General features: G+C 45.3%; 1 protein-coding gene across 3 annotated transcripts in view; it reads left to right on the top strand.

The window, feature by feature from the left end:
- The first annotated feature begins 2791 nt into the window (after positions 1–2791).
- DCST2 (DC-STAMP domain containing 2) overlaps positions 2792–16550 on the top strand; it is a 149213-nt gene continuing 135454 nt past the window's right edge. For all 3 annotated transcript variants that reach the window (XM_068253567.1, XM_068253566.1, XM_068253568.1), the window contains exons 1-2: positions 2792–3599; positions 15836–16006. In XM_068253567.1, the coding sequence (XP_068109668.1) occupies positions 3131–3599; positions 15836–16006 (640 nt within the window). In that variant the 5' untranslated portion in view covers positions 2792–3130. The remainder of the gene's footprint in view (positions 3600–15835; positions 16007–16550) is intronic.

Here is a 16550-nt window from a genome sequence, read left to right as displayed (position 1 = left end):
CTGGTATATAATATAACACTGCGTGAGGTCACGTAGGTGCACTGAACAGGTATGCAATACACTGTGCAGCTGTCACACACACACAGGTAAAGTGAACAGGTGCAGTGACTGATATATAACACTGCATGCTTCTGTCACGGAGGTGCAGTAAACATGAACAGGTATGCAGTGACTGGTATTACAAATGTGCAGCTGTCACACACACAGGTACCGTGAACAGGTGCAGTGACTGGTATGTAACACTGCGTGCTTCTGTCACGGAGGTGCAGTAAACATGAACAGGTATGCAGTGATTGGTATTACAAATGTGTAGCTGTCACACACACACAGGTACCGTGAACAGATGCAGTGACTGGTATATAACACTGCGTGCGTCTGTCACGTAGGTGCAGTAAACATGAACAGGTATGCAATGATTGGTATTACAAATTTGCAGCTGTCACACACACACAGGTACCGTGAACAGGTGCAGTGACTGGTATATAACACTGCGTGCTTCTGTCACGTAGGTGCAGTAAACATGAACAGGTATGCACTGATTGGTATTACAAATGTGCAGCTGCCTGTCAAACACGTGCAGTGAAAAGGTAGGCACTGAATGTGCTGGGCCTGGCAGTGGCACAGTAGGAATTAGCAAGGGGCCAAGGGCGACTGACTGTCAGGGCTGTATATGCAAGTGTCAGTAGGACACACACACACACACACACACACACACACACACACACACACACACACACACACAAAAATAGATCACAAGAACAACATTAGCTCTCAAAAGAGCTGTTGAGGGGTGCTTTTAAGCAATAAGTATCAGCAAGGAGCAAGCTAACAAGCCTAACAAGAGCCTGACTAAGCTTTCCCTCTGTCTACAGCAGGCTCCTATCCCGTCTCTAATTACTGCAGCCACACGAGTGAGTGACATTGCACTTAAGGGACTCCGAGGAGTGCAGAAACTATGGAAAGATGCATATCATTTTAAAGCTCTCTTTCTCCTCTTTCCAATGATATATAAATCGCCGCCCTACGCCTTTTAGTTGTCGCTATTTTCGCGATTGAAATTGCCGCGGCCGCAATTTCAATCGTGAAAATAGAAAAAACTAAAAGGCGTAGGGTGATGATTTAGGTGTCGCCAGAAAGAGGAGAAAGAGAGCTTTAAAATGATATCCATCTTTCCATAGTTACTTGTATTACACAGGACGACACTTTCCCCAGTGTCAGCAGCTCCATTCAGCAGAATGGAGCTGCTGACTTTAGGAAAAAGTCGCCCTGTGTAATACAATGTAACTATGGAAAGATGATTATCATTTTAAAGCTCTCTTTCTCCTCTTTCTCTACGCCTTTTAGTTTTTTCTATTTTCGCGATTGAAATTGCGGCCGTGGCAATTTTAATCGCGAAAATAGCGAAAACTAAAAGGCGTAGGGCGGCGATTTATATATCATTGGAAAGAGGAGAAAGAGAGCTTTAAAATGATATGCATCTTTCCTTAGTTTCTGCACTGCTCGGAGTCCCTTTAGGCCTATATACAGTATACAGTTAGATAAGATGACAAGACATGACAAGACATTACAAAAAGAGAAAGTCATCAGCCAGAAGTCAGAAGCAGCACTCGCTGATTTGGTGTCCATGCGGACAACAGTACATAGGGCGTACAAAGAGAACATTAAAAGCCAGAATTAATGGGCATGTAAATAATGTCAAAAAGGATATCAAAACCACAGTGTATCCCGCCATTTTGCTGAATATCATGGATATGACCCCCAGTATATGCATTATTGTGGGTTACAAAAGTTGACTGGTAAATGACGAAGGTGCAACAGGGTGAAAGAAATCTCCAAATATGAAACAAAGTGGATCTATGACATGCAAACTCTTGCACCAGGGGGGATGAACATTGAGATAGATCTTAATTGTTTTCTGGCTAACGATTAAAATTGGGGGCCATAGAGGTACCATACATACCAGGGTGGCTCAATAGTTGGCAAAGGGTGTGCAATTCTAATCATTTAGGTTATATGTAGGGCCGACGGTTTCGGGGGGTGGGGGGAGGGACCAACAATCACAGCTTTAGCTTGAACACCCCTAATTAAGTTCCCTGACAGAACTTTTAGAAGTTCTGTATTTTCAATCTTATTTATTTTTTCATGCACGATATATACTGTAAAAGTTTTTTGAGGGGTGGAGTTGACTTTATATCTCTAGCAACCTATTTTTCAGACTCAATATTTTTCAAGTCTGAGTAACTTCTTTTTTTTACAGTTTTTGTTACATTTCATATATTTCTTTGCAGATGCATTCCCATCATTCTTTAGGGCCCTAAGCGCAATATTTTTGCACTTATGAAAACACTTATCTACATACTATATGCATGCACAATACACATACACTAACCCACATGCCATACACACATATGAAGTACACTTATCCATGCAGAGTACATACATGTGCTGTACATTTACCTACCAACTGTACTCCCACATGCTTGATACTAACCCACCCATGGTACACACACATTGCACTTTCCCATGTACTGTACATACACCAAGGTTCTGTGCCAATGTTCTGTGCATTTGCTCAAGTGCTCTACTCAAGCACAGTACATGCTGTACCTATGTGCTGCAAACACAAACGCTTTACAGCTTCTTATGGGCCTGGCGCATGGAAGGCCAGCAATTTTGTCATGCACAGGCAGTGCACAGCAATTTTACCACTCCTAACGCCAGGGGAGCACCAACTGCCACTTTCCATACCTGGTTTGTAGGAAACAATGACAGTTGTAGGCAGTTGGGTGATACCTTTTCATACAAGTGCAGCTGGGACTTTACTGCAATTTCAAATCACATGTATTTATTCTCTAAGCTAGAAAATTGACAGCTGGGCTTTTATTGGTCACTTTGGCTGAGAAGGGCAGAGGCTGTTCATGCATCAGATCACTGCTGACATCGCTCAGACTTTCCAGAGTTCATTTTGGCCTTACCAGACATTGGTGTACAAGTAGGCTCATGGGAATTTACTTATATTGTCATTCCTTGCTGATGCTTGTTCTGTGAAGTCGTGTTTTGCTGTTGACCCTCAAACCTGGGGATTTGGATATTGTTTTAATTAATGTTGGGGCAAGGCCCTTGAAGGCACATGGCCACCATGGGGACCCGAGAAGGTCCCTGGGAATGGCTCTGTGGGTGGTGCCATATAATATGCCAAGGAGCTTTTACATGCTGTCGCCTGGGTTCCTTGTGCCCCCAGTGTGGCTGTGAATGCTGCTCTTGCCGCTGCTGTCCAGCCTGGTGCCCTCGCAAAGCTGACCAGCTGGCTCCTGATGAGGTGACTGCTGATGATTACACGGATCCTATAGAAAACAATTGCCGTCCTCGTATCAATGGCAATGGCAGAATGAAGTCCGCCATAAGAAGCTTTTTTGCCTTTGTTTTTGGACTGCTGCTCATCACTGCATATGCCTACATTGTACTTTTTCAAAAGAATTATAACATGTGGTTTTGCCTTATCTCCACCATCTCAATTGGATTCTTCATCAGCATTGGGATGGCCTTCTCCATCAGATTCAGAATTACCGTCATGCTGATGTTTCCCCATATATTATCAGGTATGTGATGTGGCAATATGAATCTAGTGTTTGTGTGTAAATGGTGGCAATGTAGTGGAAGGGTGGTTGTGTGGAGGTCATATTTCAGTAATCTAGCTGACTGAGGGTAACAAAGTTGTAAAGTGGTGAATGAAAGTAATTGTGGCTTTGTAGTGATAATATAACTAATGACAGTGAGCAGACACATTTATTTTTTCAACTCAAGTAACTATTTGAAAATATGGCTGCATTATGTTTCAAATCTTGTAATATGGCAATGGCAACAGTGCTGCCAAATGGTGGTAATCAGGCAGTGATATGACTGTATTGGAGCAATATGTTTGCAATTTAACTAAATGGGAGTAATATGGTTATACTGTGGCTAAATTCAGGTAATCTGCTGGTAAGGTGGCTAAATGGGCTGAAGTGTAGCTTTGATCCCTAACCTATACATTATCTGAAGGGGGTTCGTGCATTCAATAGGTCAAAAAAAGGTCACTATGGATAAAAGCAATAGCTTCGACATTATTAAATGTGAAAGGAATACATTTTTGGACCCTTAAAGGGGACTGAATCTGCATTTTTTATACTAGTTGGACTCGATGGATGAATTAATTATGTAACTATGGACTGTAAGGAGTGTAAAAAACATAAAAAGGAAATCAGAGTAGCAAAACTGGAAATGGAAAAATGGGTTGATAGTGATATTAAAGTGATATTGAGTTAAATCTGAAAAAGTTTTACAAATATATACATTTTAAAAGATGGGACAGGAAACTTGGTTGTGGAATATCAAGCTAAAGCAATGAGATTATACAAAGGTTGGTTATGGAACATCAAGCTAAAGAGATGAGATTGTACAAAGTTGCCTGAAATTAAACACTGGGACCTAGTCGTGGGCCAACCTCAGTGTCTACTGGCTACCTCCTCCCTTATAAAGTTTCCTGGTGTCTAATGGCTCCCCTCTAATCCCTATACAGTTCCCCGGTGTCTAGTGGTCCTCCTCCCTCCCCTATACAGTTCCCTAGTGTTTAGTGCTTTTACTCCTACCTCCCCCAAATGGCTTCCAAGGTGTTCCAGGGCTTCACCTCCAATAGAGCTTCCCTGGTGGTCTAGAGTGGGCCAAACATAATGCAAAGTGGGGAAGCCACTTGTGGGCCAAATTTAATGGATCTGAGGGCCATATTTGGCCCATGGGCTGGAGTTTGATATGTATAGTCTACCTCTTTAAATAACACCGTGACAGCACCCCGCAAGTCCAAAATAGTTGCAGGTAAACCTCTTATAGGATAATTTTCCCTCCTAGATCTATTCTCCATATCTTCCATTTTGGAGTCCAGAGTCTAAACCTCTACCTAGGGAAATGGCGATTTCCGATTCAGCGGAGATTCCAATTACCGAAAAAAATGCTGATGATTGATTTTGGGGATTTCTGAAATCTGATTACTGAGGAAAGTCTTTTTTTTGTCATGTTGTTAATAAAGTTAGTTAATTATAATACTTACTAGTTGATCTAAGCCCGTTTACAAACGGGCACTAGGTCTCTTCACGCTCCACCGCCACCAGTCAGTGTGCGCACACCCGTCCGCCGCGCACACCCGCACATCCGCCCTTCTCCCTGGCCCGTCCTCCTGTCCCAATGGTTGACTGTACTGCACACATGCACAGTACAAAAAAACACCGACACACAGACAAAGAAAGAGGATGATGCAGGGACAGTTAGGTTTTATTGTATAGGATGAGTATTGGGCCAATCAGAGAATGCAGAATTTTACCAAGGTAATCAGAATACCACAGGAATTTTAGGTCAATACTCGGTAGTATTCAAGTCTTGTAATTGGTCTAAAACTACAGCCGTAATCCAATTTTCTTGGAAAATTCTCTGATTGGTCCAATGCTTCTGAGTTCTGTGATTGGGCTAAAATGACTTACTGTGTTTTTTGGACTATAAGACTCACTTTTTCTCCTCCAAAAATGGGGAAAAAATCACTTCATCTTATAGTTCAAATGCAGGGAGTTCCTGACTTTTGAATGCCTGCCAATAAGAACCTCCAAACCACCGCAATGCCGGGGACTCCCTGTACTGTGCCCATGCAGAGTAGGATACAGGGGGACAAATGGAGGTCACAAGGGGGATGCAAAAGGGCACGAGGAGGACACAAGGTGGACACAAAGGAGCATAGAAGAGGACACAAGGAGGACAGAGGCAGACACATGGGGGACACAGGAAGACACAAGGGAGACAGAGGAGGACACAGAGAGATACAAGAGGCACAAGGGCAGGGGGCATAATCCACAAGATGCCCCTTCACCATGGATGCACCAGGTTTAGTATATATTTTCCCCCTTGTATTTTTCCTCTAAACCTAGGTGCGTCTTATGGTCAGGGGCATCTTATAGTCCAAAAAATATAGTAGTTGTGGTAATGCAACACTACCAGGGCAGTTTCTAGGCTAAATTTCACCCAGTTTGAGAGTTAAAAAAAGGCTTCTTGCAACCAACTCACCATTTTTATTTTATTTTAAAAAAAATTTACTCTGCGTCTGACCACCTGCCCAGGGAAAAAAAGAGTGACCCTCTCCCCTCCTAGCCAGGGAGTCACAGTCAGACCATGGTGGTTTGACCGTCAGACCACCATGGTCTGACTTTGACTCCCTGGCTGTGGGTGGTAGAGGGGTGCTCTTTTTGCCCTGGGCTGGTGGTCAGAGCCCACCATGGTCTGACTGTGACTCCCTGGCTGGGGATGGGGGGGTACTCTTTTTGCCCTGGGCTGGTTGGTGGTCAGACTCTGACCACCAGCCCAGGGCAAAAAGAGTGCCCCCCTACCCCCAGCCAGGGAGTCACACTGTTAGACCATCACCATAGTGGGTTCTGACCATCAGCCCAGGGCAAAAAGAGCGCCCCCCTCCCCCAGCAGCCATGTCAGAAAGAGAGAGGCAGTGCAGTACATAGACTGCCTACCTTACTGCCTACTTACCATGAGGTCCATCTCATGGCAGGTGGAACTGGAAGAAGGCGCCGGGCCAGGATCGGTGGGGGACCAACTGGCCAAAAAGACTCCACCTTCTGGGGCTGGGCTCCGCCGCATACTGCTGCTGCACACAGGGGTGAGCCTGGGGTGCCTGGCACCTGGGTGCAAGATTTTCTCTGGCGCCTATGGGAGTGGTTAAATTAACCGCGCCCAACCACATAACCACACCCATGTCCTGCCTAATCACACCCACACCTTCCACCTCTTTACGCATGCATGTGATACCCCATTCCTACCCCTCTTGCATGGGCTTGCTCCTGGCTGGCTTTGGCTGCCTGCCAGTTTGCTAGTTTCTGGACTGACTCAGGTTGAGAGGCTCTGCGAGTGCGACGCAGTCACACACTGCATATTTATGGCTGCCTGTGGCCACCCTACTCTCGCTCGCTGTCGTCGTCTCCTCCCCCGCCAAGCCCAAGCGTGAGGTGGGCTGCCTGTATCTTTCCCGTTGCGCTGCGCAGCCTGCCAGTGTTGCCAACCTCACGTAATTTTTTACTTACAAATACCTAAAAATTTACTGACAAAAGATTATTTTTACTGAAAAAATTTCCCCACTAAATGCACAGAAGAGACAGCGTTTCACCAGTAAATGCACGTGAAGACAGACAGCTTTTCACCAGTAAATGCACATAATAAGAGACCGCTTTTCACCAGTAAATGCACATAATAAGAGACCGCTTTTCACCAGTAAATGCACTGTAACGATTGTGGAATTCTCTCCGTGATCAGCGCACAGGGCGTGCGCTGACACTGCGGAAATCCTCCACAAGCGTATAATTTGAGGGAACCCAGCAAAAGGTGCAATGCACCTGTAGAGGGAAATTCCTGTCGACAGGTGGAGCTGTGGAGTGCAGAGGAACAGCTCCTCTGCCCTGCCACAGACGCCAGACAGGAATTGTACGAAGGGAAGAAACGCAGGGCAAGATAGCCCTGAAAGAGAGAGATCAAAGCGACAGAGGGTATGTGTGTCCACCAATCTAGTCGCCACCCTGCGACGATGAACACACAACCATGAAGATAAAGTGAGAAGGCAATCGCCAGAGATGGCGATTGCTAACAGCGACACAAGACCGAATAAGCACAGATGAGGAAAGTATGTATGTCCACCAATCTAGCCGCCAACCTGCGACGGTGGACACACAACAGAAGAAACCAAGTGAGAACGCAATCGCAAGAGAAGCGATTGCGGAAGAGAATGAGCACAGGGACAAAATGTATGTATGTGCCCCAATCTAGTCGCCAACCCGCGACGGTGCACATACAACAGCAGATATGAAGTAGGAACGCAATCGCGAGAGAGGCGATTGCCAGAGGTGACACAAGGCTACAGCAAGGCAGAGCACGAGAGTAGCAAAGGCACAGCAAATCATACAATGAGAAGATAAGGAAAATAACAAACGCTAACTAAACACGAACACCGCACTCATTCGCAACAGTGCACGCGTTTTTGCGCATGTTAAGCACAACAGAGACAAGCACGCCTAACTAACCACCGACAGACAAACATGAAACAGAGGACGCGAGCGCTTACTTAACGGTTACCTCACCGAGCCTCCAGCAAGCGTTCGTAACAGACAAGACAGATACACGAAAACAGGAATAAGTGAGAGATACGAACCACTGTTCTTTCCGCCAGAGTGAGTGCGATCCAAGTATAGAAAGAGAGATGGAGATCAGACGGATCCACAGTACTAGCGCAAGGCGAGTGCGATCCAGGCAAGACAGATCAGATGAGATAGCTGGTAGCAACCGCTGCTCCAGCTATACTCCAAGAACAAAGATCAGAACGACTTCCTGTCGACCACCGCTGGGACAGGACAATCACAACAGACAAACAAAACAGATATGCAATCCTAACTGCACTAGGGAACCTGCCTAGTGCAGTCCCAGGAATAACTCTAGGCTAATCTTTAAACAATGAGCAAGGCTGACACTCCAGGAGTGTTTCACAGGGCTAACCCTTATGACCAGCCCAGGTCTGTGATATCACATGGTATTTATAGAGCAAGCCTACAAACGATGTGGCTAGGCAATCTGCATGACAAACGTATGCAAATTCCTCAGCAGCAAGCTGCAAAACTGACAAAAGGTCTCTCTTCCAGAGACCTGCAGAATGCAGACCTGAAAAGTGGTCAAAAAGCTGCCTGCCTGCGCAGGCAGCCAAGCGGATCCTCAAATGCACATAATAAAAGACAGATTTTCACCAGTAAATGCAGCCAGTGTCCCCAGTACATGTAGCCAGCCTGGACCCCCTTTAGGCAGTGAGTGACAGGGAGCCCCTTTAAGCAGTGAGTGACAGGGAGCCCCTTTAGGCAGTGAGTGACAGGGAGCCCCCTTAGGCAGTGAGTGACAGGGAGCCACTTTAGGCAGTGAGTGACAGGGAGCCCCTTTAGGAAGTGAGTGACAGGGAGCCCCTTTAGGCAGTGAGTGACAGGGAGCCCCTTTAGGCAGTGAGTGACAGGGAGTCCCTTTAGGAAGTGAGTGACAGGGAACCCCTTTAGGAAGTGAGTGACAGGGAGACCCTTTAGGCAGTGAGTGACAGGGAGACCCTTTAGGCAGTGAGTGACAGGGAGCCCCTTTAGGCAGTGAGTGACAGGGAGTCCCTTTAGGAAGTGAGTGACAGGGAGCCCCTTTAGGCAGTGAGTGACAGGGAGCCCCATTTAGCCAGTGAGTGACAGGGAGCCCCTTCAGGAAGTGAGTGACAGGGAGCCCCTTTACTTTAGGCAGTGAGTGACAGGGAGTCCCTTTAGGAAGTGAGTGACAGGGAGCCCCTTTACTTTAGGCAGTGAGTGACAGTGAGTCCCTTTAGGAAGTGAGTGACAGGGAGACCCTTTAGGCAGTGAGTGACAGGGAGCCCCTTTAGCTAGTGAGTGACAGGGAGCCCCTTTAGGAAGTGAGTGACAGGGAGCCCCTTTAGGAAGTGAGTGACAGGGAGCCCGTTTGAGCAGTGAGTGACAGGGAGCCCCTTTAGGCAGTGAGTGACAGGGAGCCCCTCAGCCGCCGCTGCCGCTCCCGCTCCCCCCTCACCTTGCAGACCTCAGGATCAGCGGTGACCCGACCAGTACGAGCGTGCACCGGACGCACCCGCTCTATATGCGGAAGTGATGTCACTTCCGCATATCAGTGGGGGCGCTGGGTCCTAGCGCCCGCACAATTGGTCGCCGCCTGATCGAGGTCTGAGTGAGGCGCCAGGAGGGAGGGAGGGAGGAGGGGGGCAGCGGCGGCGGCCACAGGGACGGCCTGGCGCCCCCCAATCTGTCACTCTCATCGGCGCCCCGTTCAGAAGAACCGGCTGAACGGGGCAAGAAACGGCCCTGAACAGTACTACGGAAATACGATTTCCGATTACCGCTGCGGTAACCCCATTTCCAATTAGAAATGCAAAATCCACAGAATCCGAATGAGTAACCCTACCTCTGCTCTCAGACCCACTACCTCTTTTTCATGCTCCTCCACACGGATACAAAAGCCTGATCTCCTTTAGCAAACTGGCACTAAGTTGCTTATTAGCATCAACAACTATCTGTTGAACCACCGATCTAATTTTTTCCAAGCAAACCATCATCCAAATGTGCAGAGCATGTCGGCATGTGACTTTCCTAGCTATCATTGGAGTGGGAGCTGCCAGCAAAGTCTCCAGTTTGGCACATTGAAGAGGTCGCAATCTTAGCTTAGCTGTCTGTGTTGGGCCGCTTGGTGTTTTTTCTCTATGTGAGGTTTACCATTCCTTTCCCAGACTATGTCTCCTCCGGGTACGCGGTACATCCATGGGGGCGGCGTGCGCTCCTGCGTATGCTTGTTTACATCTGGGATTGTGGGAGCAGAGAGATGTATTCCCCAACCCGGACTTTGGGGTGCACGACGCCCTATGGATTCGGTACATAGATGACGTCTTGGTGGCATGGAGTGGTAGTGTAGGCGAACTAGAATCGTTTGTTTCCGTTCTCAACTCTAAAGAACGTAGTATTAAACTCACATACTCATATGGTAGTGAGATATCTTTTCTAGATCTACGTCTTGGAGTTGATGGAAACAAAGTAGTTTCCACATCGTTTCGGAAGCCCACAGCCGGCAACACACTCCTCCATGCCTCCAGTCATCATCCACCTTCTCTGAAAAGAGGTATCCCCTACGGACAGTTTCTCCGGTTACGGAGAAACTGTTCCAATGAGAATGATTTTCGACGCGAGTCCAGGGACATGTATGAACGGTTTCGCGAACGCGGATACACGCATTCAGTTTTGCGGAAGGCGTTGAAGCGGGCATGGAACCTGGACAGAGAGGATCTTTTGGCCGCTCGCGGTGGGAAGTCCGATGTGGAGGGGGGGGGACATATGCGGCTTGTGACCAGCTATGGCACCCACTGGGAGGGCCTGCGAGGACTGCTGTCCACCTTTTGGCCAATTTTGACGGCCTCAGATGAGATAGCGAAGGTGGTAGGCCCCCGTCCACTCCTCACCGCAAAAAGGGCACCCAACTTAAAGGACAAATTAGTCCGAAGTGAGTTTAATGCTAATAGTGACACATGGCTGCAGAGAGGTGTACCCAATGGGTCATATAAATGTAGCAAGTGTAAACTTTGCCCTTTTATTGAGCGGACTGGTGTATTTGAGAACAGTACGGGTGATGTGGAATATGATATACGAGCATTTATTAATTGCAATACGACACGTGTTGTGTACATGATACAGTGCCCGTGCAAACTCAAGTACATTGGTAAAACAAAGAGGGCTATAAAAGAACGGGTGTTGGAACACTTTGGTGAAATTAGAGGGGGGGAAGCCTTTGGAGGTATATATGACCATTATAGAGAATGTCACGGGAATGAATTGACAGGTACTTTGGTTAAGGGTATATATAAATTGAAGGTATCCACCAGGAGAGGAGACTTTGACGAACTACTGTACTGCAAAGAAGCATCCTGGATCTTTAAATTAAAGACTGTAGCACCATTAGGTTTAAACGCGGAATTGGATTTAACTCAATTTTTGCGGATTCGTCGATATGACTGACCGATTGGGATATGTGTGAACCCGCAGTGAATGATAGATGCCATAAGTGCCCTGTAGAAACAGCAAGGGATAGTAGGAGTGTATTGATCCCTCCTTTTTCATTCTCACTGTGGACTATTTGGAAGAAATCCCATGATAAATGGAATCTGGATCCATATAATATGTGGACTTGATGATAGCTATATCGTACCACTATGTGATGTGGAGTTCCGTGTATTTGAACATTTTGCGGTTATATGGCGTTTCTATGGCGTTCAGCAGCCTTTCCCCTTACCACTATGTGAGGTAATGATGTCTTTAGCGATCCCTTCAATGATCTAATATACCTGCATTGTGCAAGCGCCGTTCTTTGACTGACACATGTGTGTATGGCTGGCGGCCCATCCAGCTGCCGTGGATTGCTAGTTATTCTGCGGGTATGGAGATGCCTTCAGACTGTTCTTAAGCGCATAGCAATGAGTCGAGGCCACACCCTGATGAAGCGTCATACATGACGCGAAACGTCGGTGGGCGGAGCTACGCAGCCTGAGTTTCCAGCCACGTTTCCGCGCTCTGGTGAGCCTGGCGTCTCGTGCACCGGCCGGTCTCCCCCGTCACTGGCCTCTCTGGATGAACATAGCTTACCGGTCTTTGTATAGAGCAAGGCGACTTGATTGTCGGGGTGAGCAGACGAGTAAGACGGCCTCATACTCTCCTAAGCTGTCCTATAAAGCACCATAAGAAGCTGCGTGTTACGCATTGGAGAAGTCAGTGAGACGCCAGCATCCACGTTTGGTGAGACCCACCCTTTACTTCCTACATGGATATATGAACTGTTATGGTTTCTCCAGGGAATTGGTCTGTCAGCCCCAGCTACATGGACATTGAGTGGGGTCACGAATTGAGTTCCACTATCTGTGGCTAATATCTGGAGTCCAGCTGGATTGTGGATTTCTTAACCACCCTGGCGTTCTATTAAGATCGCCAGGGCGGCTGCATGAGGGTTTTTTGTAAATAAAAAAAAAAATATTTCATGCAGCCAACTGAAAGTTGGCTGCATGAAAGCCCACTAGATGGCGCTCCGGAGGCGTTCTTCTGATCGCCTCCGGCGGCCAAAATTAACACGGAAGGCCGCAATGAGCAGCCTTCCGTGTTTGGCTTCTCCTGTCGCCATGGCGACGAGCCGCCTCCGATCCAGCCCTTAGCGCTGGCCGGAACTATTTGTTCCGGCTGCGCAGGGCTCAGGCGGCTGGGGGGACCCTCTTTCGCCGCTGCTCGCGGCGGATCGCCGCAGAGCAGCGGCGATCGGGCAGCACACGCGGCTGGCAAAGTGCCGGCTGCGTGTGCTGCTCTTTATTTCAGCAAAATCGGCCCAGCAGGGCCTGAGCGGCAGCCATCGGCGGTGATGGACGAGCTGAGCTCGTCCATACCGCTAAGATGGTTAAGGGGGGCCCCCACCAAAAATCGTGCTGATATACAGGGCACCAGTATGCAAGCGCGGGGTGATTGGAGTATGCGTGTGTGAAATTATCCATGTGCATTATCTAATTGGAAAATACATTATTCAGTGCTGATTTGATAGCTATAAAGCCTTTGCTCATGCAATTTTAATTATTGAATCATAAGTGCTCCATCCACATGTGTATTTTTGGAGATTCTTAATGTTTTCCCCTTTTTTGATTAATAAATTTTGATACTTGGCATATCAAGGTGGCTGGTAACCCATATTTATTCCATATTTGAATTGTGTTATCTGACTTTGGGGTTGGTCCCGCCCATTATCTTTTATACGGGTAAGGTAGACAAGTATCTGGGGATTAATTGCCTTTCTTCTTTATATAGTTATGTCTCCTCCGATGCCAGTTGGTGCTATTTGGAGTGCTGTTTAGGAAAGCTTTTGCACATGAAGTTGCATAGCTCATTTAAAAAACTGCCATGACTGAGCCCTATGCACATGCATCTGCCATGTTCCATAAAAAAATATATATATATTTTGTTTTGGAAAGTATATCCAACATACTCATAGTTCAGATTTTTAATTGATTAAACAACTGTGAAAAGCAGACCTTTACAACATCAGGGATCTTCCGGCAAGTCAAAAAGAATTTGGCAGAACACAAAGTGATAATAAATCTAGACCATTCCCACCCACCTCTGCACCCTCCCTCCTGTTATCTCTGGTACTGCGCAACCTAGCCTCCAAAGCCTAATGATATTTCTAGACCTCCTGAAGGGCCCTGCCAAAGTTCCATGTTATGCTAGGTACACACTATACAATTTTCTGGCAGATTTACCTGCCAGATCGATTATTTCCAAAATGCCCGATCTGAATATCGATCGTTTTTTCGATTTTCCAATCATTTTTTTAATGATTTTTTGCGATCGTTTTTTTCAATCGATTTTCATTCAGTTCTATGAAAATTGATCAAAAAAACTATTGAAAAAACTATTAAAAAACGTTCTGAAAAACAAAATTCGAATCGAAATTCAGATCAGACATGTTGGAAATAATCGATCTGGCAGGTAAATCATCTGCCAGAAAATTGTATTGTGTGCACCTAGCATTATAAAAGCCTGTGTTCCATCAGATCATTGATCTCTCTCCTGGAGAAGCTGGCTGGAATGTTTGAATGAAAGACTTCCATTTCTTGAAAAAAACTTTTTGTTTGTGGTTTTGTTTGTCCAACCTGTCTTGATTAGCCATTTAAGCCTCCTGGATGTAGAAGCTACGTCCAGGAGGCCATATGCGCTCCCGCAGCTATATGCGTCCAGGAATCAATCAATTGGGACATGGTGCCCGACGATTGATTTCTCTCCCCTGCAAAAAAAGTGACGGCTTCTCTCGGAAGCCTCGCTTTTTCTGCCTCTTGCGTCCCCCTTCGTCCCTCTAAGCAGACATGTTACACTTAGAGTGACGTCATATAAACAAGCTCAGGTAAAGCTACATCTAAATGTTAAAAAAAAAAAAAAATACACATATTTACATAAAAAAAATACTATTTACATCCACTCTCCCAAAAATACCCACATAAAATGTTTAATAAAAAAAAAACATTACAATAAAAAAAAAACACGTAAATATTTACGGTACCTAAGGGTCTAAACTTTTTAAATATCAATGTAAAGATGAAATATTTCTATTTTTTTTAAATATAAGCTTGTAAATAGTGATGGATGCAAAACAGAAAAAATGCACTTTTATTTCCAAATAAAATATTGCCGCCATACATTGTGATAGGGACATAATTTAAATGGTGTAATAACCGGGACGAATGGGCAAATACAATACATGGGTTTTAATTATGGAGGCATGTATTATTTTAAAACTATAATGGGTGAAAACTGAGAAATTATGATTTTTTTCAGTTTTTTTCTTATTCTTCCTGTTAAAATGCATTTACAGTAAAGTGGCTCTTAGCAAAATGTACCCCCCAAAGAAAGTCTAATTGGTGGCGGAAAAAACAAGATATAGATCAGTTCATTGTGATAAGTAGTGATAAAGTTATAGGCTAATGAATGGGAGGTGAACATTGCTCGGATGCATAAAGTGAAAACGACTGAGAGCTGAAGTGGTTAAACAGGTCAATTCTTCTCCACCTACTGCAATATGGACATTTATAAATGTCCTATTTGTGCACCTGAAGTGGTTAATACTTTATCTCACACTGGGCCTGATTCACAAAGCGGTGATAACCAGGGTTATAACGCCTAAAAGACTTTAGGCGTGATAACCTTTGCACCGCTGAGTTAGCACCGCTTTGTGCTGGTGATCGCGCGCAAAGTCCCGCACGCAAAGTTTTGCGCGTGCAATCGCGCAATTCTGCGCACAGCGCCCATAGGGTTTAAGTTTTGCGCGCGGGAATTTCGCGCGAGTTTCTTCTTATCACGCCTAAACTGAGTTTAGGCATGATAAAGGGCTTTTCACTGGCGTGCAAACAGTTTGCACCGCTTTTTGAATCAGGCCCACTGACAGCATAGTAGGATAAAGCCATGTTAAATACACCTTTCCTGGAAGCCCGAGCAGCATTGCAGATACATTGTTCGATCAATTTTAGCCCTCAATATTGATCATAATATCAATTGCAAGGGTTTAAATCCACTTTTACCATCGATGAGCCATTTTGTCAAATCAGATGTCTAATTGGTCAAAAAATTGTACAGTGTATTTGACTACCTTAACTGACTGCTGGATTGTGCCATTTTTGCAACAGGATTTATCTTTAATGTCTGTTTTATAGGGCAAGGCAAAGCTGTCATCATGCTCATTATTCTGAGCATGACAGCTAAGGGGCCTTCAGCCAACATGTTGGAGAATTACCACCGAGCCGCTTTATCCATCTCCTGCGAAGTAAACATGGCCATAAACCAGACAATAGAAGTGTTAAAGAGATTCAAAGAACCAATAACAAGTAAGTCATATGTTTGGTAAAAGCAGAAGTTCGCCTTGGGGTATAATGTTTGCAGAGTGAGCTCAACTCATAGCCAGAGTTACAACTGTTCCTTGTTAATATATATACTGTATATATGTATATATATATATATATATATATATATATATATATATATATATATATATATATATATATATATATACACAGTATTTCTTTTTTTTCCTTTTTCTTAGTTATTTTTACCATTCACCTTATACCACATACTGAGTACCATGGAGAAATCATGCTGTATAACTCCACTTTATAGCTTGAATTAAAAACAATAATAATTAAAAAAAAATCCCCACAAAGGGAAATGGGCACAAGCACAGTTATTTTTAAAGTATCGGATACTGGAATTTACATACCCAATCTTTATTATAGCAAGGAAACAGAACAGAGTATACAACGGTTGTATTTAGGCGTTTTATTATTATTTATTGTATTCATAAAGTGCCATTACGCAGTGCAGGACAATAAATATGGATACATACAATGGAAAAAAGGGGTGATAGCAGGAGCA

The sequence above is a fragment of the Hyperolius riggenbachi genome, chromosome 9 (genome assembly GCF_040937935.1).
Source record: "Hyperolius riggenbachi isolate aHypRig1 chromosome 9, aHypRig1.pri, whole genome shotgun sequence".
In the NCBI taxonomy this organism is placed as follows: domain Eukaryota; kingdom Metazoa; phylum Chordata; class Amphibia; order Anura; family Hyperoliidae; genus Hyperolius; species Hyperolius riggenbachi.
This window is presented reverse-complemented; position numbering and strand designations above follow the sequence as displayed.